At 42.4% G+C, this 16,858-nt stretch overlaps 1 protein-coding gene across 1 annotated transcript in view; it reads left to right on the top strand.

Annotated features, from left to right (window-relative positions):
* The window catches only part of LOC311233928 (glutamate receptor ionotropic, delta-1-like), a gene marked incomplete at both ends in the record, with an annotated part of 834,874 nt that overhangs the window by 789,669 nt on the left and 28,347 nt on the right, over positions 1 to 16,858 (top strand). Inside the window, one exon of the mRNA XM_084320981.1 lies at positions 1,605 to 1,743. Coding sequence (XP_084177107.1) covers positions 1,605 to 1,743 — 139 coding nt within the window. The remainder of the gene's footprint in view (positions 1 to 1,604; positions 1,744 to 16,858) is intronic.

The following is a 16,858-nucleotide window of genomic DNA, read 5'->3' as shown; positions in this document are numbered from 1 at the left end:
ATCAATTACAGAGCCGACAGAGACTGCAGAGCGAGCGGCCGTCCAGACCCCTGTGGTGGGACACCACACTCTCAATTCATGCACAGTAACCTTGGCTTATCAGAGCTAAAGTCAAATAATGTAATAAAAATGACTGATGTTTCGGCGCTCTACACATTACACAACAGACACAGCTTTCATGTCATACCCCAAGGCCTCCTCAGGGCCCAGCTGTGTTGATTTTGACACTCTGAGACAGATAATGTATTCATGGCTTTTCATGCTCCAGAATCTCACAGATGACATTTCTATGACATTTCCCTTAAAAATTAAAGAAATTGCGCTGACATTTTCCTCGTGCACTTCTAGTGCTCTTTTTTTTTTTTTTTCATTTGTAGAGAAAAACTGAGAAAATGCCCAGGTGGAGTGGAAAAACGAATCTGACAAACGGATCCCTCTCTCCAGCTGACAGAACAAATGGAGGCAACGTTGCAGATCACTTTGGAAACCAAGGAAGTTAAATAAGGATGAGAAAGACAGAAGACGCATTAGTTTGGCAATATGGATGAAAAAGTTTTGGGCTATAGATTAGATTCGATTAAATGTATTGTCATTACCAGAGTACAAGTGCAGAGGACAGCTAAATGTTGCTGTCTAACCAGAGTGCAAAGGAGGAGTAAAATGCATTGCAATATACAGTATAACATGTGAGTATATTGAGTGTATAACAAAGCTACAGAGTTTAATATGCTACAGGTAGGCTAACGTACAGTATTATTATATACAGTGGTACAATACACTATGATAAAAAAAGAACAGTGGTTTAACTAATGAGTAGATATGGATCCATGGACAGTCTGGATGAAACCATGCAGCTGTCCATGCAGGCGCTTCCATCCAGAAGGTCCCAGGAGTCTGTCCTCAAAAGAGGCTCTGATATTTGCAGACAAGAGATTGAAAGGTGTCGCCCCTTTCCCACTTGTATGACATAATATATTAATATTATTAACTATCTATGTATTGCTCACACTCTCATGATGCAGCCAGCTGTGATCTCTCTTCATGTGACACATATCCATGATGCTGCCAGCTGTGATCGCTCTTCATGTGACACATATCCATGATGCAGCCAGCTGTGATCTCGTTTGCTTTGGTTTTGCCATATCGTTATAAATAATATCAATCATTTCAATCATATTATCATAATAATACATTATGTTTTAATTAGAAATATAAATAAAATAGTAATATATGAATAAATAATCTAAATAAGTAAAGAAGCGGGGGTCGTTTTATAATCAGGGCCATCTTATATTTATCAATATGGTATTTTCTAAGATTCTTAAATAATGGGTTTTGGAACCAAATTGGATAGTGGGTCCCTTCATGAAAGTACCATAGTGGTATTTCAGACTTGAATGAGCCTGGGTCCCTAAGTGGAATGTAATCAGGGGCTGTACAATGATGATGATGATGATGATGATGATGATGATGATGATATTGGGGTGACAGTGATGATGTCATCAATCATGATAACAATGATGACAATGACTGTGCTTGTATGTGCGTGTCTGTGTCTATGCGTGTACCAATCTTTCCTGCATGTGGGTGTTGTGTACCAACAGGTGGTGACTCCATCCTGGGCTCCGTGGCTCTCAGGATCGTCATGGGCAGCTGGTGGCTCTTCACACTCATCGTGTGTTCCTCCTACACTGCCAACCTGGCTGCCTACCTCACTGTGTCACGCATGGACAACGCTGTGTGGTAAGAATAGTCTCATTAATTAATTTCATGTTTATTTGATAGGGATAGATACGGTATACATAGATAATTAAAGAATGGTCCAATACAGCGAGTCACAGCATTTATAGCTACTGCTAAGGCCATCCAGATGGGCCTTTATAACAGATATAAAACATGTTCATGTAGCCGGTGTGATCTTACTCTGCATTGTGTTTTTCGATTCGACCCCTGATAAGGGATCGCCCTGAGTGGGAGTTGAACCCTGGTCTCCCACGCTGCGGGCGGCATCACAGACCACTATACCAAGAGGTGAATTCACTTCTTGCTATTGGGTCTGGATGCCTCTGGGGAGTGAGTTTACTTGCAGTACCGCTTAACGTCCACAGCCACTTCACTTACTGTCCCTCGTGACTGTGGATAGACTGCGGTACCTCCGTTACACTCACAGACAAGAGAAAACATTGACATCCAAGAAGGGGGATCCCCCCTTGAACGGCCCTTCTAAGGTTTCTCTCCTCCACGTTGCCTGTGGTGCTTTTTTCCTATTGCTAGGTTTTTAGTGAGTTTTTCCTTACATTTTCCGTACAATACTTCCCTGCCAGTGGTACTCCTAGTTGACAATCCAAAGGCCTGTAACAGTCGCACCAGGTCACAGAGATCCTGAGGAGCCTGGCCATGTAAATAATTATAAAATTTAAATTTAAAATAAATGCAAATAAATAATAGAATGCAAGCACTCACAGACATACCCCACGCGAAGCTAAGGAAAAACTCACTAAAACCTAACAATAGGGAAAAAATGCTCCACAGGCAGTGTGGAGGAGAGAAACCTTAAAATGGCCATTCAAGGGGGGATCTCCCTTCTTAGATGTCGGTGATTAGTAGTGTTGCAGACTAACAGTTGGTAAGCATGCACTCGTGTGTAGTGAAACACAGATGAGTGCATGCAATAGCAACTGAACATTTTGAAAAATTAAAGATAGAGCTGATAGCGATAGCAACTGAACATTTTGAGAGATTAAAGATAGAGCTGATAGCGAATCTATTTGAGGCACAGGGGCGACGCAAAGAGGGTCGCGTCCTCCCCGTCTTAATCACGGGATGTTCAACATTCCGGTCATCGCTCCGAGACAGCCGGAGACAGGGAGATGGGGGGCGGCGCAGAGAGGGTCGCAACCTCCCCGACATCATCGCGGGACGTCCAGCACTCCGGTCACCACTATGAGACCACCGGAGACAGGGAGACAGGAGGGCATGCAGAGAGGGTCGCATCCTCCCGGTCTTCATCGCGGGACGTCCGACACTCCGGTCAACACTCCGGGACAGCAACTCACAGGGAGACGGGACAGGCGTTAGACAGCTTGCGTGATTGTAGTGGGCGGACATAGCAATAGATACAAGTGGTAAGCATATGTGACACTACTATGCAACACTACTGTAACTGAGGGGTACAATTCCCTGACTGTATTGTTAGATATGATACTTACTACCACTACCTCTTGTACTTTAGACTCTGGCCACCCAGTACTAGGCATAAATAATTATGGTAAACACTCCCACGTAGATGAAACGATCCAACACAAATGTACCAAGTCGAAAGTCTGCGTTTAATAATAATTAATACATAGCAAAAGGTATGTAGAGCAATCACTTAATTACATTTATGATTTGAAATAGGATGCACTTTTATGGCAAATGAGTATTCGTTGGTATATCAATAGAGAACGTCCAATCTCTGGTGGCGCAGGCGGTAAATATACAACCTGGAATATTTAAGGAATAATAGCAATGATACTTTAATGATTATAGAACTGGATACACTAGGGGGGGGATTCCGGTGGCTTGTAAGACAACTGGAGAAGGGGGGGGGGGGTAGAGTCTGGCTGTATCCGTCTGGCCGAGGGTATCCTGGGAGAACCCACGGTTGTGCGGCTCGGTGCCTCAGCGATCCTCGATCCACAGATGAAAGCAGTTGGACTCTCTGTGGGCCGGCTTCCTCCGGTCCACGATGGAGAGACGTGAAGCGACCTCGTCGTGTAGAGCGTCTCCTCACCTGTCGTCCTCTCCGGGGGGGGGGGGTTTCCAACACACGGCAGTGTTGGTCTTTATCCATAGAATAATCACTGTATACAAAGCATAATCCGTGCCTGGGAAGGCGGGCTGTCGTCGGTAGAATAATCCGGTATGCAGGTCCACTCGCTCGTCGGCTCTGGGGCTCCTCGGGTGCAGCCTCACATGGGGTCGGCCACCCTGGATAAGCAGCCAGTTCTACCCGAAACGATGGGGGTACTGACTACGATAGTATTCTCACCGCACGAAGCACTACATATGAATAGACTATTATTAGCTTAATAGACTACGTCCAACTCGACGATATAGTGCCAAATATGACTATTCAAATATTAATATACACGATGTCTCAATACCGATGGTAGGCCGAACTTGGCCTTACTCCCACACGTGGCGTCGCGGGGAGGCTTTACGTCTGTCACTCTATTGGAGGGTAAGAAACTGGACTAAAAGGGAAGTCCTACTTTAGTAGCGCAGTATATATACGCACTATGAACAAATAGTACCATTAGTGGTGCGGTAGCCAGATTCCTACGCGGAACTAGGACTTGTTTGTACATGTTGAGCGGTACGTTTGAACTGGGTCTGGGGGGTATGGCAGCCTGGCACCAAGGTCTCGACCAATAGTAGAATGGAGACTATTATGGGATGTTCAGTAGGCTAGAATGGATATTCAATGCATATTGTACAAGGAATATACAAGGGATATCAGGGAATATTAGAGAATATACAAATACAATTAAATATATATATATAAATAAATATATATATTCGGTTTAATCTGGCCCTTCACAACAACTACTATCACCGACATCTAAGAAGTGAGATCCCCCCTTGAATGGCCCTTCTAAGGTTTCTCTCCTCCACACTGCCTGTGGAGCATTTTTCCCTATTGTTAGGTTTTAGTGAGTTTTTCCTTACCTTCGCGTGGGGTATGTCTGGGAGTGCTTGCATTCATTCATTTATTTGCATTTATTTTAAATTTGTTGGACCTTATGGTGTTCTTGTTCTGTTCTTCACTTATTGTTATGTTTTCTTCTTGACTTGTACGGCCCATGGGGACATTAATGTGTGTTGTCGGGCCTTATAAATAAATTTGATTTGATTTGATTTGATTTTAGTACTTAACCCAGCAATGAAACCACGTTGACAGACCACGGACAGAAGACTGTAAGGAGCTGATCCGTGGCCTCTGCGGTGCACGTAGAGCAGTCTCTGCAATCTTGGCCAAGACCCCGAGACATCCATCACCTTGGACAGCAGGCACTCAGAGAGATGGGGGGAGGGGGGGGGGGGGGGGCAGAGGTTAGAGAGTTCCCATGTTTGTAGTCCTGCGGAAAAGCAGAGATGGGAGAAAATAGACATCCTAACTAAACTAGACAGATTAATCTAAAGGTCAGTCCCCGACCAGGTGAGATCAGGGTAGGTTGAAGGAGAGAGAGAAAAGATGGGTCTTAAGCAGGGATTTAAAAGCTTCGACAGAGCAGGCGCCCCTGATGCCGGCAGGTAATTTGTTCCACAGGTAGGGAGCGCGGTAGACAAAGGCTCTGTGGCCGGCGGATTTCTTTTTAACCCTAGGAATCGATAGAAGCCCCGCATTTTGTGAGCGCAGAGCATGAGCGGGCGAGTATCAGGAGATGAGATCGGAAAGATAGAGCGGTGCAAGCCCATTTAACATTTTGTAGGTGAGGAGTAGCACTTTAAAGTCAGATCGGGCTTGAATAGGAAGCCAGTGTAGGGTGGACAGAACTGGTGTGATGTGATCAAATGTTCTAGTTCTAGTTAGTATCCGTGCAGCCGCATTTTGCACGAGTTGAAGATTTTTGATGCTTGAATTAGGTAGGCCTGAAAAAAGTGCATTACAGTAGTCCAGACGTGATGAGACAAAAGCATGAATCAGGGTTTCAGCATCAGCCAGAGTTCAAATGGGGCGAATTTTTGCGATATTACGAAGATGGAAGAAGGCAATTTTGGTGACATTTTTTATATGTGCATTAAATGAGAGGGAGGAATAAAAAATTACTCAGAGGTTTTTTATGGTGGAGCTCTGGGATACATGACAAGTATCAAAGTTGAGGGAGATGTCCTGAAAAAGGCTTGGGGGGCCAACAATTAACATCTCAGTTTTATCTGCATTAAGGAGTAGAACGTTTTGTGACATCCACTTTTTGACGGCAAGCAAGCAGGCCTCAAGGTTTTGTAATTGGGAGGAATTATTTGGCTTAATAGGTAAATATAATTGGGTGTCATCAGCGTAAAAGTGAAAGTTTATGCCAAATTTGCGTATGATATTGCCGAGGGGTAGCATGTAAATCGAAAATAGGAAAGGGCCCAGGACAGAGCCTTGTGGGACACCACATTGCACTGGGAGGGTCTCAGATGTTAAATCATTATAGACCACGCAGTGTGTTCTATCAGTTAAATAAGATTTAAACCAAGCTAGTGCGTGACCCCGAATGCCAACATGATTCTCAAGCCGACCTAGAAGAATCGAGTGATCGATAGTGTCAAAGGCTGCAATGAGATCAAGCAATAAGAGCACAGAAGTGAGGTTTGAGTCAAGAGAGAGCAGTAAGTCATTTGTGACTTTGGTAACCGCCGTTTCGGTGGAGTGTAAGGCTCTAAAGCCAGATTGAAAAGATTTATTAAGATTATTGTTTGATAAGTGGTCGGTAAGTTGCGTTGCGACTATCCGTTCTAACACTTTGGATAGGAACGGAAGATTGGAGATGGGTCTGTAATTTTTCAAGATTAGAGGGTCGAGGTTCGGTTTTTTAAGTAGTGGTTTAATGACGGCTGATTTAAAGGCCAGGGGCACCACGCCAGTAGACAGGGAGGTGTTGAAGATATTGAGTAGGGCAGGGCCTAGAGTTGGGAAGAGTTTTTTGATGAGAGTTGCTGGAAGAGGGTCAAACAGACAGGTTGAGGGTTTAGCCGCGCCAACCAATTTAGAGAGGGCACTAAGTGAGACGTTTTCAAGGCAGCATAGCGAATGGCTGGATTAAAAATCAGGGGGAAGGCCCATCAGAGGTTGGGAGGGACTCTGATTGTTGAGTAAGTCAACAATTTCATCTCTAATGAGGTACATTTTCTTGGTAAAGAATTTAATGAATTCGTTAGCCGAGAACACATGGTTTAGGGCACTTGGTTGTTTCTGAGTAAGTTTTGCAACTGTGTCAAACAGAAACTTTGAGTTGTTTTTGTTTTCATTTATGAGCCTGGAAAAATATGAGGTTTTGGCAAGTGAGAGTGCCTTTTTGTAGTTACGTAAACTTTCATTCCAGGCAAGGCGGAATACTTCGAGTTTGGTCGAACGTCATTTATGTTCAAGTTTGCGACAAGCCTTTTTAAAATAGAGCGTTTCCTCCGTAAAGCAGGGAGTTTGTTTTTGCGGAGCACGTTTAATTTTAGGCTTAAGGGGAGCAACAATGTCGAGCGTGCTACGAAGGGCGGCGTTAAGCTTGTCTGTAAAGAGATCAAGGGGGCCAGAGTAAGAGAGGAAGGGAGAGAGGGTGTCTGGTAGGCAGTTAACTAGAGTTGGGACAGTTGAGGCGTTAATACGACGGCTCATGTAGGATTCTACACTGTCTGGGCGAGAAACCGTCAGATCAATTTGAAATTTGATGAGGTAGTGGTCTGAGAGAGCAGGAACATAGGGGGAAACGGTCACATTTTACACAGTGAGACCGCGGACTAGGACTAGGTCAAGGGTGTTCCCACCACTGTGAGTGGGTTGGTCAACGATTTGAATGAGACCGACAGAGTCGATGATGTCGGTAAAAGCCTTATTTAGGGGATCTAGAGTTTTGTTGGAATGAATGTTATCTGAGCGCGTAACAAGCTCAGAGATGGAAGTGGAAAACTCATCTAGGAAGAGGGTGTAAGGGCCTGGGGGGCGGTAAAGATTGTTATGTTTGATTGCTGTCATGTTTGTTTGTGATGATAGTGTGTGCGTAGTTGTGTGTGTGTGTGTGTGTGTGTGTGTGTGTGTGTGTGTGTGTGTGTGTGTGTGTGTGTGTGTGTGTGTGTGTGTGTGTGTGTGTGTGTGTGTGTGTGTGTGTGTGTGTGTGTGTGTGTGTGTGTGTGTGTGTGTGTGTGTGTGTGTGTGTGTGTGTGTGTGTGTGTGTGTGTGTGTGTGTGTGTGTGTGTGTGTGTGCGTGTGTGTGTGTGCGTGTGTTTGTGTGTGAGTATTGGGCAGACAGGCAGCAGGTCGTTATTTGTTCATGAGCGTTATTGCCTGGGGGAAAGAGTTGGTCTGGATCAATCTTGCCAGACTTACAAAGGATCAAGTAAGGACACATCATTCACAAGAGTTGATCAAGCACTGATTCAATAAACATTACCCAAAAAAAAGAAAGACACTAAAAGAGAAAACCGATAGGGTGTTTTTCTCTACCACTTATAGTACTAAGGCCCTTGCTGTTCGCAATATAATTAAAAAGAATTGGAGCTTGATCCAATGTGATGAGGCCCTGTCTAACATATTCCCTGACCCGCCCCTCTGTACATTTATGAGAGCTCCCAATCTCGGAGATAAATTAGTACGAAGCCATCTACCGGCAGATGTTAAATCTACATGGTTACCAAAGCCTCCTATAGGAACGTATAGATGTGGTCACTGCAAACAATGCGATGTGGTGGTAAGATCAAAAGGTTTTACCCACCCAGTTACAAAACAGACATATACTTCTAACAGCTTTATTAATTGTCAAACGACACATGTTATTTATATACTGTCTTGTTCCAAATGTGACTCTTTTTATGTTGGTCGTACGAAACGCCGCCTACTTGATCGACTGGCAGATCATAAATATGCTATCAAAACTAACAACATGGATTATGCAATGGCTAAACATATTCATGAAGTTCACCATAGTACCTCTGTTTTATTTACAGCTATCAGAATTGACAGTGTTCCACTCACGTCTAGAGGAGGAAATAGACAAAGAATTCTAAACCAGAAAGAAAGTTGCTGGATCGATAGACTACAGGCCACCTCACTCCCAGGTTTAAATGATTCCATAGACATGGTATCATTTTTATAGGCCAGTAGAACACTTTATTTATTTATTGTATTTATACATTGTTATTTATTGTATTTTGATAGACTACAGGCCACCTCTTTGCAGGTTTAAATGACTCTATAGATGTTGTCACTTCTATAGGCTAAGTAGATTACATTATATAGTAGTATTTTTTGTCTTGCATTACTCAATGCTCTTACATTGTTGTTTTTCATAATTTTTGATACTTTTTTATATTATTATTGATCTATTCTATGTTTGTTTTAACTCATTTCCTTATGTTGTTATAATATTTTGAGTGTGTGTGTATATATACATATATAATATACAAATTTGTTTATTTCTATTTAGTATTATTGTATATTCCTTCAACTCAAGTTGAGAATGTTGCTTTGCCTTCATTCATTTGGGACCAGCTGTCCCCCATTGTAATTAGTCACTCCCTGAGTTTTGTTTTTTCCTTTTTTCTTTATTTAGTCACAGTATTGTCTTGTCACAGCTACAACAACCTGAAGAAGGCCATGTAGGCCGAAACATGTCGGTTTTTTTAATATTTTTCTAAATAATGTAAGCCAACAAATAAAGGCTTTTTAAAAATGTGTAGAGCTGCCTTGGATCTCAACCTTTCTTTTATAAACGAATCCTACCCCGGATTTAATCCAAAGAGCACCTACCTGAAACAAAACAAAACAACTGCATGGATGTAAAAGTAATACAAATTTATGAAATTAATGAATGAAACAAAGCTTTGAACATCAAATTCAAACTAAAATGGAATGGATCTCTGTCTGTATGTCTGTCCTTCGATTTTCTTGAGAACCGCTTATCCGATCAACTTCACACTTGGCGAGTGTAATTGCCGAGGACCAGAGTAAGTGCAGTGTCGAGTGTGATTGGATGAGTGGTTGTCAAGAAAGCAGCAAGCAGCAATATCGGGGGCCAATCAATCAACCTTTTTGGGCCGATTGGGCCGGTTTTGAACCGGCACCGCACTAGTGGAAACTAAGGAAAACTGGAGTGACAAGAGCCAACCATCCATTTCAATGCAGCACGTGAACAATGCTACAAAGTATTGGTACAATATGGATTTGCCTTGACACCCTAAGTGACTACTATGAATACTGAGTGACTACGCTACTATGTGCCTCTCTGTGCAATGTATGACATTTCCTGATGAAAGAAAACCTTGCAACATACGGCCGGTCATCTTGAAGCTTCCATGGGGAACGTGTTATCCTTTAATGTGTGCCTCTATCATGGCCCATTTTTCACTCTGCAAATTAGAGAGCTCTTGCATAAGTATTCTGCACAGTATAGGTGAATATATACAGTTTGTGGACCCTTATCTTATTTATAATAATACAGATAAGTATTGTGGTCCCAAGATGCAGCTCTTCCGCTCTCTGCTCAGCCAGGTGTCCATTCTAGATGGATTTTCCTCCCACACAAACACGTGGTCCCTAGCCGTGGGGTTTGTGGTCATTCCTGACCTGCTGCCTAACAAGTAGGCTCTCCTCAGTCCAAATGTTATTTGTCAGTAAATCCAATTTGGTGCTCTCTATCTCTCCCTGAAGGGCAGGCGGAGCGCTGTTTGATTGTGTTGGGTCTGTCTAGTGTTGAGCAAATAGCCACATGTGGACAAGTGAGGAGAGGCAGGGAATGTTAAGTAGCACCCAGATCGTCTGCAAAGGGACTGTGTGTGTGCATGTGTACCTGTATGTATCAGGGCTTGCCGCTTACTCCCCCCCCCCCCCCAAGGAGCACATGTGCTCCTGAATTAAAAGATGTAGAAGCACACAAAGGAATATAGGAGCACAGTGAAAAATGTTCAATGCAGTTCTTTAGGAGGGTTGGGTATTGAGTTGAGTGTATTTTATTGATCCCGGTTCCGGTTCTGCTTATTTAATCTCTGTTCCGGTCTCTGTTGGACCATGACATGACAGGAAAAGACAAGGTATCTTTTTCTCTCAAACTTTCCATAGCTTCTGATGCATTATGACAGGAATATATCAAAGGAGGCTTATTGAAATCATTAATATCGCTTTGGATGATGATGCATTTTGCTTAGCAATTACCTAAGGAAGGAAACTGTTGCCAAGCCGTTCACCTTAAATCACTGCTCAGTGACATCCATCCACTCTTTCCATGCTCATTTTCCCCATCAGAGCTAAAGTGAAAGGAGTTTTCTTTAAGGGGGTCTCTGGGGATGCCCCGTGCAAGGTAGGGTGCTCTGTGACCTTGCATTAGCATTCATTTACGGGTACCTCTCATTTAAAAGATCCATGTCAGCAGTATTGTTACATTTCAGTGGCTCACATGGTCAGACCTCTCGCCGCTAACTTTGCTACCACTAACTATATGACTGGGAGGCCGCGACACATAGAAAGCGATTCCCGGAGAGTTGAAGCAAAATGCTTTGTCATATTGGAGGTGTTTCCATGCACAAAATACTCTTGCTACAGCAGTGGCGGCTGGCCACTAGGGGCACCGCCCCCCCTGGTTAACCCTGGTTAAAAGAGAGTAGAACAAGAAATCTTTTTTTTTAGTTTTTAGTTTTATAGCCCTATACATAATATAAACATGTTTAAAATGAATAATATTTACTCATTTTAAGTATGTTTGTGTTTCCAATGCACAATATAACGTTAATATATCAAATATCAAATAATCGTTTTCCTGAACAGGAAGTGACTCACTGTCTGATAGAGAATACGTTCCGTTACCGTAGCCGCATTCTCCTCGCCGTATTTCTCTCGGGCTAGACGCAATATCGCTCTGAGTGCGCGTGCACACCGTGCACTGTTTCATCGCTGTATCCGTTGCAGCCAATCAGTGCGTAACGCGCTGTGCGTTGAAATATGATGTATTATGATGGAACACGGGCGCGTTTTGAAGCGGTCTAAGCAGCAGCGTTTATAATTTCCGTAGCCGCATTTCTCGGAGATGCTCTCTGATTGGCCAACGCCAGTTTCTGTTGTAGCTGTTGTGTAACTTGTGTTGTTGTGATGCAGCTATTTGTCTTAGAGCGTGACGGCAAGTTCTTTCGACGGTTAAGCTTAGGCACTCTTTCAAAGTTGGTTAAGGTTAGAGTTTGTCTTAGAGCATGGCAATAGAACGCCAGGTAGTTTGCAGTCTGTTCGACGCGGAAATGGGCAAAGAAATCATCACAGTACTTGTGTTGTGTGGTGCTAACACTTGGCTAACAAGAAGCTATATGGCGGATGCAGTCTGGACAGTGGTCTGGATATACATCAACAGTCTGGGACTGTGGGACAGTGGATTATACACTTTATCAAGCCCTCCTGCCCTGGACGTTTCAACTAAACAGTGAGTCTCTCTCTCTCTCTCTCGCTCTCGCTCTCTCAACACAGCGATGCTGTGTTCCTGTGTCTCCGAGAAATGCGGCTACGGAAAGTATTGACGGTGCTTGCTGAGATGATAATAGCGCTTCAAAACGCGCTGCTGTGTTGTGAACTATAACATTAATTTCGCTGCTGCTGATGCATAATTAATGGATGAATGAATGAATGGTGAGTTGTTTAAAATGACAACATATACATATGTGTTAATTATTTTATTGGATTGATCCGAGAGACAGAGAGAGAGATTGCTCCAGAGCATTTATTAACGTTACATTTTCAATTCGACCTAACGTGAACCCCCTGCGACCACCCAACAGTAGATAGTACGGGCCGCCACTGTGCTACAGGTATTGTAAAATGTAAATGTTGCCTTTTGCCTGTATTCCATACATTTTTGTGAGGCTTGGCCAAACTTCTGAGCATTTGCTGCTGTGGTCCAACAAAAGTAAGGGAGACAAATTCAGCTGGACTCTTCATTCAAACCATTAAAACCAAGGCATTTCGGCAACATGCCTTCATCAGGGTTACATGACAAAAAAAAACAATGGAGCTTAAATACCCATATAAAATGGCCACCACAGGTAAATGCCCCCCCGCAACAGACCAATAAGAAAACAGGTTACATTCCGACTCCTAGACCAATGAAATGGTTAACAGTCTCTGCACACATGCTTTGTTGACACAACCGCATAACGATGATGAAATGATGTTAGGTCCAAGCAACAGGTCCGGGCAGTTAAGTCGATTTTCTTGCTCAATGCAGCCACTGACCTATATGCAGAGGAGGGGTTATGGTACTTGTAATGTTACACAGTTGAGCCCTGTGTAAATGTACTGTATGTGTCTGTGTTTGTCTGTGCTTGTGAGCCAGTGAGCTTGCATATACTATATATATATATATATAATGTGCATAATGTCAGTGGTGGGCATAGAGGAATATACGGTACTGTACATCTGTAGATGCTGGCCTGTAAAAACCACAAATCAAGAAGCATCAACATCCCACACACTCTACTGCTCCAACACTTGTTTACTGGATGATGTTTTCAAACCCAATGAGTAGCATGAATAGCAATTAGGCTTGAAACAGTATCCAATATAAGTGTTGGAGCAGTGTACAGATTCTCTCTTCTTCCTTAAATGTGTATAATACCCACATACATGTGCATACATTATTGAGATTAGAGCCATAGAGACCGTGAACTATAATACAAGACCTGAATTTTGACAATAACAATATCCTCTAACTCAGTGGTTCTCAAACGATTAAAAAACAAATGCATGTACTCACCAGAATTATTGTGCGTATGATTGTGTTTGAGAGAGACAGAGACAGGATTCTAAATGCTAATTCCGTCTGTATTTCATTAATTCCCTGTAAACCGAGTGGACTGTAGGCTAAACGACGTTTCCCCCTCTTTGTTTATTCTCTGTGTAAATATGTCTTAACGGCAGGGCTGCAAGACATGGAGGTGAGGTGGAACTAATGTTGTTTTTCCCCGCAACTCACAGCAATGGAAAAGTCCTTTAATCACATACACTAATTAAGTGTGTGTGTGTGTGTGTGTGTGTGTGTGTGTGGTGTGTGTGTGTGTGTGTGTGTGTGTGTGTGTGTGTGTGTGTGTGTGTGTGTGTGTGTGTGTGTGTGTGTGTGTGTGTGTGTGTGTGTGTGTGTGTGTGTGTGTGTGTGTGTGTGTGTGTGTGTGTGTGTGTGTGCGTGCGTGTGTGTGAGAGAAGGTGAAAGAAAGAAAGGGAATGAGTCCAACTAATTTAGCATACAATTACACATGCAGGGTAAACATTGTTTCCATAAAGAACCAGAAGTATGCATGCACACCCGCACACACATACAGTAGAGTAACCTTGCTCCTGCTACCACATCCCCTCTCATCTACTCTCTCCATTGAACTTGTTAGTGTCGCGATGAACCCATAACAGTGCTCTGCCTTTAATTAGAGTCCGACACTGACATTTGGCCCTGCAGGCCCTTTACTGAACCAGCTGCATGGGTATGGGTTATTTGTACACAATACAACCGTAGTGACATATTGCAAGCCACTGCTGTAACTACTGTTGTGTCTCTCTGGGTCTCTGCTAATCAGGGACAAAGCATCATTACCTCTGCCAAATGCAGCTACGTCCAACAGAGATAACTGAGTTTATCTGTTTCTAGCTCAACTACCCCCAGCATTCCATCAACTTCTGGAGGAGAGACTAAATAGTTTAACAACAACATCAGCTTTTATAAGAGATAAAGAAGGAGGGTCTTTATCATGCAAGGTGATTTGACGAATCCATGACCCTTGTGTCATTTATGGGTTATTGGACATCTGATTTGTGATGTAAATTACCTTTAGCCAATCAGACCATTAGCTTTGATGAATACCAGAATCCCATCTTGTGCTCTGCCCCTTATCCAGAGGCCTATCTACGGTCAAATCTTTTATCAGTTCGACACAGAATTCAACTTGCTGTCAACAACATCACATGACACTTTTCACAATCACATGATACTTGTTATTGATACTTTAGGACAGGCATGCCCTCACGTGACCTTTAATATGACCTGATTGTTAATGTCGTTGGCTAATGTTTTCAGCACCCGTCCTTGGAGCAGGTCAGTACACATGGGCTTTTACAGTAGGTGCCCTTGGTCAGGGGCACGCTGGCAGTATTGGCCACGGTCAATACTGGGAATCAAACAAGCAACCCTTTGACTGCTAGGGGGCGTCCCTAACTAATCTGTATGTGTGTGTGTGGCTGGCAACATGCATGTGCGTGAGTGAGTAAGGTGTGCTGTGCCTCTTTAAATCTTGGTCAGACGACCGTAGTCAATGGTCCAGTGTGTGTGTATCTGTATTGATCCTGACTTAAAAAAAGGTAATGTAACAGCTGGAGGCTGTGGAAGTGAAAGGATAGAGAGAGAGAGAGAGAGAGAGAGTTATTCAAAAGAAACACCAGCCCACTCAATTAGGTAAACCCACTCAATTGTATTCTATGCTTTTATCCACCAATGATATACATGACCATAATACCAGTCGCTTTACCCTACCTCTGCCCAGAACCAATGCTCTAAAGAAAACTACAATGTATAGAGCCATAACATATTGGAATAGGATCATACGGACGGAAAACAAGGACAGTTTCAAAAAGAAACTTAAAGGAGCCATAATCCGGAAGGAATTCAATGTCATGCATGAGTGTAGCTGCAGCCATGTTATCCAAACTTCTTCTGTTTACTTTGTGTTTTTTTTTAAAGGTATGGTGAAATGGATTCACCTATGACCTTTGGTTTTATTTTATATTGATTATGTATGTGATATATGACTGATTTACACTGAATGTTTCATATTTGTATGTGTATATCTGTGAGGACCCCAGGAAGAATAGTCAACACGTTGATGATGACTAATGGGAATCCTAATAAACATAAACATTCATCCCTGGTATGAATTTGCACTTCAAACAATGGAACAACTGAAACGGTATCAACTGAAACTAAATAAATATTCATTCATTCATTCAATCCTTATCTGGAACAGACCGTTGAGAGCGAGCTCTCATTTGCAATGATGTTGAGAAAATAATAAAGCACATAATATGTACAAACATTTTAATTCATTCAATATGGTTCAATCAATAAAACAATTAAAAGCAACTGCAAACTGGGGTGAAATGGTTGGTCATTATGGATGTAAACTGACCCATGGATACTAATGTATTGGTAAATATTTAAATGGTATCCAATACTATTCTATTCTATCAATACTATTTCGGTCATTGAGTTTGGATTTTGTATGAGCTTACTTTAAATGATTATTTATTATTATTATTTTTATTTTTTTGAAAGTCCACACAAGTGTGTTTTTGATTGATCTGTAAACAAAGACCGAAAATAAACTATTCATAATTCATTCATCATTCATCATAAATGAGTGTTGGAGAATACATCTGCATAAATGATTGACATTAGAATGAGAGACCCCAAACTATAATACAAGACCTGAATTTATGACAAAAATAAACAATAACAATATCCTCTAACTCAGTGGTTCGCACTTTTGTTTTTAACCAAGGCCCTGCAAATATATTCTTTCTCCACGCCACGCCCATCTCCAATAATAATAATAATAATAATAATAATAATAATAATAATAATAATAATAATAATAATAATAATAATAATAATAATAATAATAATAATAATAATAATAATAATACATCAGATTTATATAGCGCTGTTTCTAATGCTCAAAGAAAGACACATTATAAAACAGAGGGTGGGGGCAGCTGCAGGTCTGGAGCTTAGTCCTGATGGGTTGGAGGAGGTTAGCATCTGCGGACCTGAGGCAGCGGGTGGGCGTGTGGTGGGGGAGGAGGTCAGAGAGGTAGGAGGGGGCCAGGTTGTTGAGGGCTTTGTAGGTGATAAGTCGAATTTCAAACTGAATCCTGTATATGATGGGGAGCCAGTGGAGATCGTGGAGGATGGGGGTGATGTGGTCGGAGCGGTGGGTGGAGGTGAGCATTTGAGCAGCAGAGTTTTGGACGTATTGTAGTTTATTGAGGATTTTGGTGGATCTGCCATACATAATTATTTTGCATAAGTAGTCCACTCGGGAAGTGCGTGGGTCAGTGTTTCGGCAGCAGAGAAGGATAGTGAGGGGCGTAGATGGGCAATGT

The sequence above is a fragment of the Notolepis coatsorum genome (assembly GCF_963971535.1).
Source record: "Notolepis coatsorum genome assembly, chromosome: 9".
Classification (NCBI taxonomy): Eukaryota; Metazoa; Chordata; class Actinopteri; order Aulopiformes; family Paralepididae; genus Notolepis; species Notolepis coatsorum.
This window is presented reverse-complemented; position numbering and strand designations above follow the sequence as displayed.